At 46.6% G+C, this 16,726-nt stretch overlaps 1 protein-coding gene across 1 annotated transcript; it reads left to right on the forward strand.

The window, feature by feature from the left end:
• The first annotated feature begins 632 nt into the window (after positions 1-632).
• Positions 633-2,684, forward strand: LOC123446595 (gamma-interferon-responsive lysosomal thiol protein-like). Its single transcript, XM_045123172.1, has 5 exons — positions 633-1,000; positions 1,199-1,264; positions 1,995-2,135; positions 2,235-2,327; positions 2,413-2,684. The coding sequence occupies exons 1-5, from the start codon at positions 731-733 to the stop codon at positions 2,521-2,523; spliced, it is 681 nt and encodes a 226-aa protein (XP_044979107.1). The 5' UTR covers positions 633-730; the 3' UTR covers positions 2,524-2,684.
• Positions 2,685-16,726: the final 14,042 nt, after the last annotated feature.

Here is a 16,726-nt window from a genome sequence, read left to right on the forward strand (position 1 = left end):
ACGGACTGTGGGTTAATTAGAGGCAACTATAAGGACCTTTCTGTAAAAATGCCACGACGGACGACAGAAGCCATCAATGCTTTATTTTTAGAGAGAGAAGTGTCTCAAAAGTGACTCAACTTTATACTAAAGTTAATATAAAATTAAATAATTTTTAAGTCACTTATTTTAAGATCGAGAAAATAGTTGTCTAGGGGATCAAGTACCATGTACGTACTCTGATGGCATGGTTTTAAACATCATGCGTCTCAAATCAACGCTAATCACCACAGCCATATGGTCTGACACAAGTTTAAATCACACACACAAAACCATCGTGCGGACGAATACACACAGAGTACAAAGTATAAGAGGGTTCTCGTGAGGGCAGAGTTCAACAAGTTCAAGTGAAAAAAGAAAAACAAAGATGAACAGCAAATTCACGCTAACCCTATCTTGATCGCATATGTACGTACATATCCTGGGAAATACGTCAGCTTGTCAATCTAAAACTATTTTCTAGATGGACTTTCAGTTAGAGAGTAAGTCCATCGTGACACTGCAGCAAACTTGTACACTTTTTTCCAGCACCCCGCTGCACACGCGGCCACCCGGTTGCCGCTGGTCACCTTCTTTAAAGGCCCCCCTTTGTGAATCTCCTCCTCTCACTACAAGCATCACATCACCCGCGGTGACCTTCGCCACCGCATCCTCCGCGCATTGCTCGATCGGTTTCGGTTGAGCGAACACCATGGCGCCAGGCCTCCTCCATTTCATGCTCCTCGCAGCGCTCCTCCAGCTTCTTTCCACCACCTCCGCGGCGACCGCCGGCGACGTCGCGACTGGCAGCGAGAAGGTGCACGTGGCGATCTACTACGAGTCGCTGTGCCCCTTCTCGATCCGCTTCGTGGCGAACCACCTCGTCAAGGCCTACAGGGACGGCCTACTCGACGCCGCCGACCTCACCCTCGTACCCTATGGCAACGCCGTGGTCGGCAGCGACGGCACCATCTCCTGTCAGGTGTCCCCGCGCCCCCAGCACAACTCTGCTCTCCTTTCCTTCTTCATAATCATAGGCCATAGCACACGTTTCTCATTCCGTTTCGGACACGCGGATCCAGTCTCTTCAGTTAATTACTGATGCTATTGAGCTGTTTGGAGGTGCAGGGTGCTGATGCCCGTACTAACGTTGGGATATTGGTTTCATGGTTTGTTGCAGCATGGCCCCGAGGAATGCCTTCTGAACACCGTGGAGGCATGCGCCATCGAAGCATGGCCGGATGTGGTAACTTATTCACACCTCATCTTAATCTCTACTCGCAGCTTCACCACCCAACGTATTATTGCGGCTGCGTCCTGCGTGCACTATCAGCACGATACAATAACGCATGATACAATAACGACAACGAGAATTTTTCTTAATAGTATTACAACCGAAAGAGTTAACAATGATTCAACAAGGGTGCTTGGATCCAAAAGACTTATTTTAGTCTGACTAAAAATAATCTTTTTAAGAGACTAAAGTTCAACCACCCCTGACTAAAGAGGGTTAAAACTAGTCTTAAGACTAATTTGTCAAGGATATCCTTACTAAAATGTGGATTAGTCCTCTCTCTCCTCATTTAACTCCTCTTCTTTAACAGAGTCGAGTTCTGGATTGAAGGGTTTGAAGGATAATAAATGCTCATTAACTTGATTTTAGTCTCTTTAGTATTTGGATCCAAGCATGGGTGAGGATAGCAAGTTTTAGTCCCACTACTTTTAGTCATGTGACTAAAACATATCCAAGCACCCTTGTATTATTACGGCTGCGTCCTGCGTGCACTATCAGCACGATACAATAACGATAACGAGAATTTTTCTTAATAGTATTACAACCGAGAGAGTTAACAATGACATCTTCGTAAATCGTAAGGGAGAATTCTCCGTCCAAACTTGGCCTTTTTGCTCCGAGCCCGAGGCTTGAGGTTTTGACTACAGCGACTCTTGAATTTGATAGCTGTTTTTTTATGCAGAAAGTGCATCTCGGTTTCATTTACTGCGTGTCGGACCTGGTGATGAAGAACAAGCACCGGGAGTGGGAGTCGTGCTTCCAGAAACAGGGGCTTGATCCCAAGGCAGTCACGGAGTGCTACAAGGGCGAGCGTGGCCACAATGTCCGTCCCCCTTTGTATCTGGGTTTGTTGCGTCATCCACATACATTTTTACATGCTGAATTGCTAAACCAGTGTTGGCATTTTGCATCTTCCATCCAGCTTTCGCTCGAGTACGGGAGACAGACACATGAGCTCGTGCCGCCTCACCAGTTCGTTCCGTGGGTGGTTATCGACGGCAAGCCGCTCCTCGACGTAAGGGACTGTTTCATCTCTGAATTTTACCATATATATATATGTGCATAAGCTAGTCCTTGAATCAATCTTGTGTCCGTATCAGAATTACCGGAACTTCGAAGCTTACATCTGCAAGGCGTCCAAGGGATATCCCCTCAAGGCGTGTCAAGACCTGGGCCTCGAGGCAGACAACGATGTCTACGGCCGACTTTGATCGTGCTGATGATGATGCCATCGGCAAGAATCGGATGGTCTTGCCGGATGGTGATAATAATTGATGGATTATGTTTCCTTTTGGGGATCATACATCTGAACACAGGGCAGTTCAATCTCTCTGTTATTAAGGTTAATATATTGAGTGGTTCTGCTCATAAACTGATCTTTTTCTGGACAAACAAGGAAAAGAACTATCATTTTTGTTGATTGAAAAAAAATGTTTAGACAAAAGCCGCAATGCGACAAAAGAGAATTCAAAGGGGCTACTCTAGCAACGTAATAAAACTCAAGTGCTTGGCTCATGCCAACGCCAAAAGATGAGCCTCCTCATCGATTTCCGCAACAACAATGGCGATCGGGGTTGCAGAGTTGCGAAAAATTCTTGCATTTTGCTCTTTCCAATCTTCTCATGAGACGAGCATCAGCAAGGAAGCGATGGCCTTCTAGTTAGAACATCCACCATTCACCGCCTTGTGCCATTAAGCCTTGACAGAGTCTTCATGTCGCCAAGCCATTGGCAAGGAGTCTTGGATCCCTAGTCAAGTGCAAATCTTGGTCCCGGAGTGGGAATGCAGTGAGCACGTACATCGGTGTTCGGGCGTATGATGATCGATGGTCGTCGGCGGTGATGAGGTGTGGTTGTGGATTCTCGCGAGGTTTTGTGTTGGATCGAGTGTTGCTTGACTTCTAGATCCAGGGGCTTCCAATGGTGGGGCAGACTTATCTCTTGCATCATTTGTGCGATCATGATCTGGTGGTGGCTGGGCTCTATGAGCGCACCTCGGCGAAGATGATCTGTCTTTTGTTCTCTAGCTCCTGAACATCATGTATGATTGGCCCTCCTTGATCTCGACATATATGTGTTTCCAAACTGCCATCGGAGATCTTGCCCAAGATATATCTGGATCGGATAGAATTCGGTCATGCACCGCTATTTCAGCCTACGAGGTTCCATAAAGGTGTGACGTGAAGCTCTGTTGTATGTTAACACCATGGGACATGTCGGCCTCTCGGTTTCTATGATATAGGCAGCCATGGAGAAGATCATGGTAGCTGAGATCATAAGATCTCACGAGCAGCAGTGTCAACTGGGGGCGGCAACACTAGAGGAATTTATTTTTGATGGTGCTCCTCGGGTGCCAAGCGAGGACTTCGAGGATGAAAATATAAGGTCTAGCCTTCATTGTTTGTGCCTCGCAATTGCTTTGGTGAAGGTATTGTTTTGAGAGCTCGGACTTCTTGAGGGTGAAAACCTAAGATCTTGGATCGGGCAACAACGGCGGTTGTGCTCTGTTTTTTTCTTGGAGGCATTGTTTTTGGAGACCTTTTATATTTTCTCGGTGTTGTATTTAGTGGTGGTTTATGTGCGCTTGATGAGAGGACGGGCCCATAATTTTGAGGGACCCGCAAAAAATCCTACGCTATGCCACAATGGGCCGCTGGACGCTAGAGCTGGGCCTAGTCGCTCGATCGGAAACGGAAAAATAAACTGCTTGATCAGATCGCTACAGCAATAGATCGATCCTGAGCGGCAGTCACAGATGCGCCCATAGGAGTTGCGCCGCCTGTCCACGCCTGTAGTGTCGTCCTCGCCGCGGAGGCCATCATCGTCCAGCCCCCACCAACCGACTACGACAACGACGAGGGGCGCCGCTCCTCCGACTCCTCGGGAGTCCTCCCGGACGTCCTAGAGCCGCCTCCGCCCAACAGCAACTGCAACGCCGGTGGTGCCGCTGCCGAACCAGCCAAGCCGCCTCCAAAGCCGATCGCTTTGCCTGTGGTGCTCAAGCCCAAGGATGTCGATAGCGCCCCGCCTGCTGCAGCTCAGATTAAGCATGCCAAGGTAGTTCATTTTCTAAAGTAAGATAGGCTCTATTTTTTTAGTTTCGTTTAGGGCCTCGGATTTTGCCGGCCCGGCCCTCACTAGATGGTTCACACGACAAGCAGCTGGAACATTTTACATCCAGAACCTTGGAGAGTCACTCAATAGCATGAATAGTCTTTTCCAAATCCTATTTCCTACTTACTTTCGCCTCTCTAGTTTCGTACATGTACCAGTCGATCCATTGACTAGCATTGTTGTGTCGTTTCTCTCTCTCCCTCACCTGAACCACTCAACTTCTCCCCTTTCACTGATGTACTAACGCCACTGAAGCACGATAACCCCTAATGTCCTCGAATCCCAGGAAAATCGGCATTGCACTGACAAGATCGTCAATGTAGTGTTCCTCTATGTGGCTTTGTGGGACATTCATAGAACTATCGCAAAGTCAACATGACTGGCTTTTTGTAACAAGGACAATGCGCATATAGAATGGAAGTGGAGTGGCACAGGTATTAGAACATCTCCAATAGGTGATATAAAATAGAAGGCCAAAAACACGGTGATGTAAAATATACATCACCAAAAACGTGTTTTTAGGGCATCGAAAGTGTCCAACTTCAATAGGTGATGTAAAATAGGGCACAATGTTTCCAATAGGTGATGTAAAATAAAGAGCAGCCGCGCGGAAGCCGCACCCATTTTGTACTAAACTTTATCAAACAAATATATAATTGAACACAAAATACATATTTCAACCACAAATAAAGTGTATCACACCAAAATAATTCACATAAACATAGAGCTGAAAGTGTTTCAAAGAAAAGTCTGTATTTAAACGATAAAATAGATAAATAAATGGCACTCAAACATCATCTTCTTGTTCGTCGGTCTTCTCCTTGTCTCCATTTCTATCTTTCTCTTCTTGCACAATCCCCGAACCATCCATTGTCGTAGCAACATTGGGAGTCACATTGCCACCTACATATCCACCATAGTCGTATCCTCCCATCCCGACATTCATACCTCCTCCCATCATGTTCATGTATCCACCCATAGTGGCATTCATACCCCCTCCCATTTGTGCACCATAGGCTCCTCCCATCATGTTCATCATGCTCATTTGTTTCTTTGCCAACATTTTATCACGAAAAAGATCAATATATGCCTTCTACTTCGCATCCATACCACTTGTATACAAGAACATAAACTTTTGTTCTCTCTCCTCAAGTTTGCGCTCCTCGGCCACCAACTTCCTCTCTTTCATCTCCACCTTGTGCTCCTCGGCAGCGGCCCTCCTCTCATCCGCTGACTAGTCGTGATGGATGGTGTCGCGGCCACAGCCGTCTTAGACGCCGCTGCTGCACCAGCCGCTGTGATCGCCTTCTTTGACCTAGATGGTGGTTTCTGGACGATGGCTCCTCCATGTCCATGACCGGTCATGGATTTCTTCTTCGTCTCACCGACGGCGAAATCAAGTCAGGGAGGAGAAAATATGCCGCCTCTACCACGGTCGGCAGGGGGAACAGGTGCGACGAAAAGTGATGGAGCGGCCGCGGCGATGATGGGAAACGAATCGGTGATTGGCGCGGCACCCACGGGGAGGTGTTGGATATATGCCCTAGAGGCAATAATAAATTAATTATTATTATATTTCTTAGTTCGTGATAATCGTTTATTATCCATGCTATAATTGTATTGATTGGAAACTCAAATACATGTGTGGATACATAGACAAAACACTGTCCCTAGTAAGCCTCTAGTTGACTAGCTTGCTGATCAAAGATGGACAAGGTTTCCTAACCATAGACAAGTGTTCTCACTTGATAACGAGATCACATCATTAGGAGAATCATGTGATGGACAAGACCCAAACTATGAATGTAACATATTGATCGTGTCGTTTTATTGCTATTGTTTTATGCGTGTCAAGTATTTGTTCCTATGACCATGAGATCATATAACTCACTAGCACGGGAGGAATACCTTGTGTGCATCAAACGTCGCAACGTAACTGGATGACTATAAAGGTGCTCTACAGGTATCTCCGAAGGTGTCCGTTGAGTTAGTATGGATCAAGACTGAGATTTGTCACTCCGTGTGACGGAGAGGTATCTCGGGGCCCACTCGGTAATACAACATCACACACAAGCCTTGCAAGCAATGTGATTAAGTGTAAATCACGGGATCTTGTATTACAGAATGAGTAAAGAGACTTGCCGGTAACGAGATTGAAATAGGTATGCGGATACCGATGATCAAATCTCGGCAAGTAACATACCGAAGGACAAAGGGAATGACATACGGGATTATATGAATCCTTGACACTGAGGTTCAACCGATAAGATCTTCGGAGAATATGTAGGATCCAATAGGGGAATCCAGGTCCCGCTATTGGATATTTACCGAGGAGTGCCTCGGGGCATGTCTACATATTCTCGAACCCGCAGGGTCTGCACACTTAAGGTTCGATGATGTTTTAGTATAGTTGAGTTATATGTGTGGTTTCCGAATGTTGTTCGGAGTGCTGGATGAGATCACGAACGTCACGAGGGTTTCTGGAATGGTCCAGAAACAAAGATTGATATATAGGATGGCTTCATTTGGTTACCGAAAGGTTTTCAGGCATTACCGGGAATGTACCGGGAGTCACGAATGGGTTCTGAAAGTTCACCGGGAGGGGGGCAACCCACCTGGGGGAAGCCCAATGGACCTAGGCGTGGCTCACCAACCCCTTAGTGGGCTGGTGGGACAGCCCAAGAGGGCCTTGGCGCCATAAGAAGAAAACCAAAGAAGAAAGGGGAGGTGGGAAGGAAGAGAAGGACTCCACTTTCCAATCCTATTTTGAGTAGGATTGGAGTAGGAATCCTACTCTCCTCCTGGCCGGCGCCCCCTCGGGGACTTGGTCCTCAAGGAAAGCCTCCTCCCCCTCCCTCCTATATATAGTGGTGATTTAGGGCTTATTTGAGACAACTTTTTCCATGTGCAACTCAGATATAGACACCATAGTTATTCTTCTAGATCGTATTTCTGCGGAGCTCGGGTGGAGCCCTGCAGGAGTAGATCATCACCACCACTGGAGCGCCGCCAAGCTGCCGGAGAACTCATGTACTTCTCTGTCTTTCTTGCTGGATCAAGAAGGCCGAGATCATCGTCGAGCTGTACGTGTGCTGAACACGGAGGTGCCATCCATTCGGCACTAAATGGAACAGATCGTGGGACAAATCGCGGGATGGTTTGTGGGACGGTTCATGGGGCTGATCGAGGGACGTGAAGACGTTCCACTACATCAACCACGTTTCTTAATGCTTCCTGCTGTGCGATCTACATGGGTACGTAGATCCAAATCTCCTCTCGTAGATGGACATCACCATGATAGGTCTTCGTGTGCGTAGGAAATTTTTTGTTTCCCATCCAACATTCCCCAAGAGTGGCATCATGAGCTAGGTTCATGCACTACTAGAATTCCTTTATTTGCCGTCTGCCAAATCTTTGCCATCAACCAGCAGACGGCAAAGAACATATTTGCCATCAGCTTCAGGAAAACAGACGACAAAGAGGTGGCTGATGGCAAAATACCTATTTGCCATCAGCCACCTCTTTGCCGTCCGCCCACAGACGGCATAGGAAGAGAAGGCAGACGGCAAAGCTAACGCCATCACCCACCTCTTTGCCCCACCCCACCCGCGCCCACCCCACCCCTTTGTCGTCTGCCTTCTCTTCCTTTGCCGTCTGCGGCAGACGGCAAAGTGGATGGACACCTAACGATAACGGTCGTCGCGCCCTCCTCTCTCCCACTCTCTACACTCTCTCCACTCTCCCTCACCGCAGCCTCGCCCGACCCCCAGCGCCGCCGCCGCCCCCACCCCAGTGCCGCCGCCACACCCCACCGCCGCCGCCCCACCGCCGCTGCCGCCGACGCCACCCCCACCCCAGCGCCCCACCCCACCGCCGCTGCCCTCCTTGCGCCCCTCACCGTGCCCCCTCCTCCCCCTGTGGCCCTCCTCCCCCTGCTGCCCTCCTCCCCCTGCGGCCTCTCCTCCCCCTGCGGCCCTCCTCCCCCTTTCGGTTAGTTTTTTTCTTCTTTTTTTAATAGTTTTTGTCTAATTAGTTATATGTTTTAGTGAGGTTTTGGCTTAGTTTTAGTTTAGGTTCAGTTTTAGTTTAGGTTTAGTTAGGTTAGTTTCCTGTTTAGTAAAGGAGAAAATGAGAAGAAGAAGAAGGAGAAAGGAGAAGATGAAGAAGGAGAAAGGAGAAGAAGAAGAAGGAGAAAGGAGAAGAAGAAGAAGGAGAAAGGAGAAGAAGAAGAAGAAGGAGAAAGGAGAAGAAAAAAATAAGAAGAAGAAGGAAAAGAAGAAGAAGGAAAAGGAAGGGAAGGAGAAGAAAGAAGAAGAAGAAGAAGAAGAAAAATAGGAGAGGAAGAGAAGAATAAGAGGAAAAAATAAAATAATAATAATAATAATAATAAGAAGAAGAAGAAGAAGAAGAAGAAGAAGAGAAGAAGAAAACAAGAAGAAGGATAAGAAGAATAAGAGGAAAAAAGAAAAAAGAAAATAAGAAGAAGAAGAAGAATAAGAATAAGAAGAAGAAGAAGAAGAAGAAGAAGAAGAGAAGAAGAAAAGAAGAAGAAGGAGAAGAAGAATAAGAGGGAAAAAGAAAAAAGAAAATAAGAATAAGAAGAAGAAGAAGAAGAAGAAGAAGAAGAAGAAGAAGAAGAAGAGAAGAAAAGAAGAAGAAGAAGGAGAAGAAGAATAAGAGGAAAAAAGAAAAATGAAAATAAGAAGAAGAAGAAGAAGAATAGGAAAAAAGAAAAAAGAAGATAAGAGTTAGGTCACATATTTTTTGATTATCTTATAGAAACATCATATTTGTGTTGAACGGGTGAATTTCAATGTGCAGTTGTTCGACGACCTCCACGTGCGTTGGACGAGCTCCGCCCCTACGTTTGTTGGTGAGCACAAATGACTTCTCCTCCTACCCCCTTAATTTGCTCTGTCCCGGTCTTCGTGCCGATGAAACTTGCTAGCTATATATAGGTTTCTTCAATCATGAGAATGCGTGACCAGTATGTGTCTCCCGTTCGAAAGGGCGACATCTATAAATATGCATGTCTTTGCATATTTATAACCACAATCCTTTCGAATTGTCCAACATTATCCATGGACAGCCCGAGTATGTGTAGATTGGGTTCGTTTTCCCGTATGCTGTGCTCTGGATCCGATGCGGAATTTCGTCAGTGCCTCCCTGTTGTTCTCCGGATGCACATCCTCTCTGTTTATTGCGGAGACATGTATCAGGCGAACAGCTGGGAGGTGCTGCCGAAATTTTGCGTTGGATCCGGAGCATAGCATGGGAAAACGAACCCAATCTACACATACTCGGGTGGGAATAGGACCTATCTTTACCTATTAGCGTGTAGGTTGCTTGGACGTAATAAAAATGGCGAACCTGATTAATCGATGAATATAAATGCTAAATTATATATGAATATATTTCTTCTATGTTTAGTAGCTACGCAAGATGAGTGATCATGCGTGGATGTATACTGGTCACCCTAGTCAGAAAGAGATGACGAAAGAATGGTTTGTAACAACAAAGAAATTTGTGAAAGCCGCATTCGGAAATGGCCAGGAAAGAAACTATTGCCCCTGTCCTGGATGCGACAACTATAAAAAGACGACAGAGGCCGTAATGATTAAACACCTGCAGAGGAGGGGTTTTAAGCCTAATTATACGGTGTGGACATTTCATGGTGAGTCTATACAACGCACAAGAGCTGAGGTGGTCCGTCATCGCACGGACGAGCATGGTACCGGGATCGAAGACATGGTGCAAGACTTTGAGGATGCTCGGGATTCGGAAGTTGAGATGGAGGAATCTGCAACGGCCTTTTATGAAATGTTGGAGTCTTCAAAACGTCCTCTCCATGAGCACACTGACCTCTGTCAGCTGGATGCAATTGCACAAGTAATGGCTCTGAAGGCTCAGTTCAACTTGGGAAGAGAATGCTATGACGCGATGATGACACTATTTCGACGTTTCCTACCCAAAGGCCATGTCATGCCTGCAAACCTGTACGAGTCGGACAAAATACTTCGTGTACTTAAGATGCCCTATGAGAAGATAGATGCATGTGAGAAAGGATGTGTCTTATTTAGGAAGGAGTATGCACACTTGGACTAATGTCCCAATTGCGAGTCTTGCAGGTATCTTGTGGTAGACAACGGTATGGGTGAGAAGAGGCAGACCAAAATCGCAGTTGGTGTTCTTTGGTATATGCCAATCGTACCAAGACTTCAACGTCTTTTCATGGTCAAAGAGACAGCCAGACAGATGACATGGCACAAATTGGGCAAAAGAACCGAACTAGATGCGGATGGGAATAGGTTGATGGTACACACATTGGATGGGGAAGCGTGGAAACATTTTGATGGATTGCATCAGGATAAAGCGGCAGATCTAAGGGATCCTCGAGTCTGCGCCGCCACGGATGGTTTTAATCCCTTCGGCATGAGGGCAACCCAATACAGTTGTTGCCCTGTATTTGTCATTCCGCTCAATCTCCCCCCCCGGCAGATTATGCAAAGAAAGAACATATTTCTGACGTTGATAATTCCAGGGCCCAATTATCCGGGGAAGAATATGAATGTGTACCTGCAACCGCTTAAGGATGAATTGGAAGAAGCTTGGGATAATGGGGTCAAGACATACTATGCCGCTAGAAAAGAAAACTTCAAAATGCATGTGTGGTACATGTACTCTATGCATGACCTGCCAGCGTATGCTCTATTCTCTGGATAGTGTGTGCATGGAAGGTTCCCGTGCCCCCAATGCAAGGCAGCTCTTTAGTTTCATTGGTTGCAGGAGGGTCGGAAGTATTCTTGCTTTGACTTGCATAGACAGTTCCTGGATCCTGACCATCAGTTCAGAAAAGACAAGAAGAACTTTACCAAAGGTGAAGTTGTCAAAAACTTGGCACCACCTGCGTTCACAGGCCAACAGATCTTGGATCAGTTAAACGCCCTCGAGCCTGAGCCAGAGCGTCCAGTGTATTTCAAGGGGTATAATTCAAAACACGCCTGGACTCACAAGCCATGCTTCTGGGATCTGCCTTACTTCAAAGACCTCCTTCTTCCACACAATATCGACATGATGCACACTGAAAAGTATATCAGAGAGGCTATTTTTGGTACATTGTTCGACATAGATGGGAAGACAAAGGATAATATTAAGGCTAGAGTCGATCAAGAGACACAATGTCATAGACCATTACAAAACATGCGAGAAGGCAATGGAAAGCAGAAGTGGTCGAAGCCAAAGGCCTGGTTCAATCTTGGAAGGCCAGCTATGAGGGAATTATCTTGTGGGTCAAAATGCACTTGATGTTCCCCGATGGGCATGCAGCGAATCTAAAGAGGGGAGCGAGTCTTGAAAAATTAAAAATCTTTGGTCTCAAGAGTCATGATTGGCACATATGGCTAGAGCGGGTAATGTCGGTGATGTTACGTGGATTTATTCCTGAGGATGAATGGCTAATACTCGCGAAGCTGAGCTATTTCTTCCGTGTTCTTTGTGCGAAAGAATTGTCGCCTGGCGTGGTAGAAGACATGGAGGAGTTTGCACCGGAGTTGTTGTGCAAGTTAGAGAAGATCTTTCCACCGGGCTTCTTTAATCCAATGTAGCATTTGATTTTACATCTACCGACCGAGGCAAGATTGGGTGGGCCCGTGCAAGAGCGTTGGTGCTATGCAACTGAGAGGATGCAGAAGACCCTTCGAGCTAAATGTAAAAATAAGCACATAATTGAAGCATCGATGGCTGAGGCATTCATTACTGAGGAGGTGGCAAACTTTGTGACAACACACTACGAAGCCAAAAATCATCATTTGCATAATCCGAAGCCTCGGCACAATGACGCAGACCCTAAAATAGGTGGGTCCAACCTCAGCCTATTCAAAGGGAAGCTCGCACCAGCCGGTGCTTCAAAACCAATAATGTTGGATGTCGAAGAATGGCGGAACATTTCGTTGTATATCTTCAACAACCTAAATGAAGTGCGGTCGTACATCGAGTGAGTTCTCGGCACATTTTCCGGTAACTTCTAATTCATTTGAACTGCTCTTATTCCCGGATATTAAAAACAGCCGTTACATCGCCAAATTCTAGGATGGAGCGGTGATCGAAAATAATTCCGTCGAAGAGTATGAGCTTCTGTCAAAGACAGGAGGTGGCTATCCCGATTTCATCTCTTGGTTCAAACAAACGGTAATTATCAATAATGGACCATTTCATTCTTGGTCTAACTTGCGGCTAATGCAACAACCATTTCGTATTAAACTTGTAGGCTAATTCAGAGTCTATGGCCGCCAAATTGAGACAAGTAGCTAATGGTTTTGACTATAAGGCCCGTTCATTTGAGAAATACAACATCAACGGGTATCTCTTTCGTACCTTTGGCAAAGAGCTATCTATGCCCGACCGGAAATCTACAAATTGTGTTGTCTCTGCTATCGGCGAAGGTGTTATCGAGTATTATGGAATAGTTGAAGCAATTTATGAACTTCAATTCTATGGTGAAAACCCACCGAACGTCGTAGTCTTCAAATGTTATTGGTTCCAGCCGAAAAAGACTAGAAGGACTCATGAACATATAAGACTAGTCGAAATCAATCCAAACACCCATTTAGATGTTCCCGATGTCTATATTACGGCTCAACAGGCGACCCAAGTTTTCTATCTACCGTGGGCATGCCAAACGGATAAGAATCTGGAAGGTTGGTATGTTGTTTATGAAGTGCCACCACATGTCAGACCACCTCTCCCAAATGAACAGGATTACGAACCTCACATTAACCCAGACACATATGATGGAGAATTCTTCCAAGAAACACGTCTTTCCAAGAAACATTTCAAGAACCGCCGTGCTTCACCCAAGAACATGGAAGTAGACAGCGACAATGAATCCGACTCCAGCCCTGAGCCGGAACCAGAAGACCTGGAACTCGTAGAGGTTACTGATGCGGATGACCTGTCAATGCTTCAACGATTAAAGGAAGGCCTTTCACAACTTCACGCCGTTGAACCCGATGAGCACGTCATTCATGAAGACATGCGTGATAGTGATGATGATGATGCATTTATTGATGATGATTATTAGTTTGTAAGATTCACAACTTAAATTATATATATTTTAATCTTTATTATTCATGTACATATTATTATTCATGTCAGTCATTCAATTTTTTTATGTTGTACTAATTTCTTTTAATCTTTATCATGGCAGGTGTTGAAAGATGGTGGGAGCGGGTCCAGAGTGCTCGACGGGTTCTTCCCAGGCGCCCCGCACGAGGGGTGGTACTTCCCTTCCACCCCTATCTCTCCGTAGAGCCTTGGCAGACAGTCTTTCGACACCAGCCGGGGGTTCTTCTTCTTCAGCGGCATTACCCACTGGGAGAGGTGCTGGTCGGGTAGGGAGGAAGGGGAAGGGTACAGGGAGAGGTGGTGGCCGCGGAAGATCCAGGAGCACTGTTGAGCCGTCCTCGCCACCACCACCAGCTCATCACCCGAGCATAGGACTAGTATGGTCGACCCGTTTGCGGAGGAGGCTACGGGGACTCCGGTCCAGGAGCCTGGTGTTCACGGGCATTCGTCCCATGAGACTCCGGTCCAGGAGCAGCCTCGGGTCGAGGTGCATTCGGCCCAGGAGCAGCCAGAGGAGAGTACGGTTCCGGAGGCTTCACCCGACGTGGAGAGGGCCGGATGGGAGCCTTTGCCTGATCGTACCGAGTTGCCGGATTGGACCGAGGGTTCGGGTGGCTCAGGGGGCGGGGATGGCGGGGATGAGCTTACGGATAGTGAGGGCGATGTGCAGGTGGACGGGGCCACTGTGTACAAGCGTGGTAGTACACGTCTCCCGGTTGCCCCGGCTACCCGCGAGCAGAGGCCGGTGATTAAACCTGAAGGAGATAGGTAAGTACATTTACCCTTTTTTTAGCTTTTGCCTTCAAGTTTGTTCAAATATCTAATGCGCTGACCTTATCATACTGCAGGGGATGGGTACACCCTCTTGGAGTCCGCAGGCCGAACTCCGTCCTTGGTGTGCTTTGCCGGACAAAATTCCCGGGGTTTGTCACATTGCCTGGTGAGGGTCAGGTTCCTACACTAGGATTTACCTGGGAGCACTACCAGGCTGCGCAGGCCCCGCCGGAGGAGATTATAGATGGTGTCTTGTGCCACACGAGGGCCGAGATGGTGATCAGGAGCTTTTGGGTAAATTCTCCTTTTACAGAATCTAAAATTAACAATATACCTAATTATTTTACTAATCGGTGTTTTCACGTTTGATTGCAGACCTTCTATAGGTGTGAGGATGGATATGAGGAGGAGGCGGCCAGGGTTCTCGAGGTCGAGTGTAGGCGGTTACTATAGAACTTGCGCCACGAGGCTCGGCCGCAGGCTATTCGAGATTACTACGCCACGCGTGGTATTAAGAAGGAGAAGAAGGATTGTCGCGGAAAGTTTCTGAAGAAGGAGCAATACATGAAAGTAATTACCTATTCTTAAGTCCTTCTACGTAGTTTTCTTGATTTCATTCATAGGCGTAGCGCTAAAAATTCTTTCTAATAACTTACAGGTGCCCCCGAGATGGTGTGCGGATAAGATGGATTGTTGGGAGGCGTTGGTTGATGAGTGGTGCACAGGCAGCTGGCGAGCCGTCCATGAGAATGCGAAGGATCGGCGTAGCCAAATGGTTGGTGTGCCACACCATCAAGGCAGCGCCAACTTACTTCAGTTTGGACGAAACTGGGTATGTGATTTGCTTCATGATTCATGCAATTCATTCTTGATGCTAATATTTTGTTCCTGTCTTTTAGGCGCATCACAATAAGACTGAGATGCCACACTTGTACGACCTTTATGGCATGGCCCATACTACCTCGTACAAGAAGGCGAAGGCATTCTCTGAGTCTGACCTGGATGATCCCAGTAACTTCACCAACATATCATCCCACCAGAAGCTCGTGGCATACAGGGACGCGGGGAACGCTACGAAAGGGGATGACTTTAACCCTAGCCAGGAACCTTTGGATCCAGAGCTGGTGATGATATCTGGTGGCGGGAGGTCCCATGGCTCGATAGCCATTGGAGATGGGATAATACGTTGTCCACTCACTCTTCCGGAGATCAAGGCGCGCCAGTCGAGCAGATGTCCTGAGATAACGCCTCATCCACGGCCAGTCGAACTTGCCATCGAGGTTAGTTGTACGGACTAAGAACACTTTCATCCATTTCATTATGTGTGTCACCATAGATCATTACTGTGGTAACGAGGAATGGTTTTTCAGGATGCTCTTCAGAAAGAGAGAGGGGCAAACCAGGCTGCTCTTGAGAAAGAGAGATTGGCAAGCCAGGCTGCTCTTCAGGCTGCTCTTGATGAGATGGACCAGACCACGACACGATTGCTTGAGGAGGAGAGGGCCCGGAATGAGGCGGGTCAACGGGCCCTGTACACGCTTTTTGTGGTATCTTTTTTTCACATTAGCCAAATCATGTGTGTAATGTCTATTTCAATACTAACTAATACGACCCACTCTTCAGGGTCTGTGCGAGAAGAGCGGTCAAGTCCCTCCGCCGATGCCCGTCTTCTCTTCGGTTGGCACGGTGAGAATTATTATAAACTAGTATTAATAATTGAGCGTCATCATGCTAACTGAGACATTGCAAAATATCTTTTCTGCAGAATAACTCCTGAGCGGCATCGCACGACCCTTCTCCAGGGCAACCGTCTCCAAACGAAGCCGGCGCGAGCAACCGTGGTGTTTCTCCTCCTTGATGACCACTACGGTAAGTTTCTCCTCCAAACTTAGCTTGTTTTCCTCTAAAATGAGATAATTTCCCATTTAGCTCGAAGAAGACATAATTAGGTAACTTAGCTGCAACAAGAGGAGGAGAAATAGGAAAAATGAAAAGAAAGAAGAAGAAGAAGAAGAAGGAGGAGGAGGAGGAGGAGGAGGAGGAGAAGGCCAGAAGGTCCTTGGCCTTCTCCTCCTCCTCCTCCTCCTCCTCCTTTTCTTGATTTCTTCTTCTTCTCCTCCTCCTCCTCTTTCTTCTCCTCTTTCTTCTCCTCTTTCATATTATCCTTGCTTTAATTAACCCAACAATGACATAATTAGCCCATTTAGCTCCAAAATACCATAATAAGCTCAAAATGTCACAAGAACCTTTGTTAGCTCATGAATATTATATACTTAGCTTGTGTTTCCTCTAAAATGACATAATTGGAACATTTAGCTCAAAAAAGACATAATTAGGTAATTTAGCTCCAACAAGAGGAGAAGAGGAGAAGAAATTGGCAAAATGAAAAGATAGAAGAAGAAGA

This window comes from Hordeum vulgare, chromosome 4H (assembly GCF_904849725.1).
Source record: "Hordeum vulgare subsp. vulgare chromosome 4H, MorexV3_pseudomolecules_assembly, whole genome shotgun sequence".
Lineage (NCBI taxonomy): Eukaryota > Viridiplantae > Streptophyta > Magnoliopsida > Poales > Poaceae > Hordeum > Hordeum vulgare.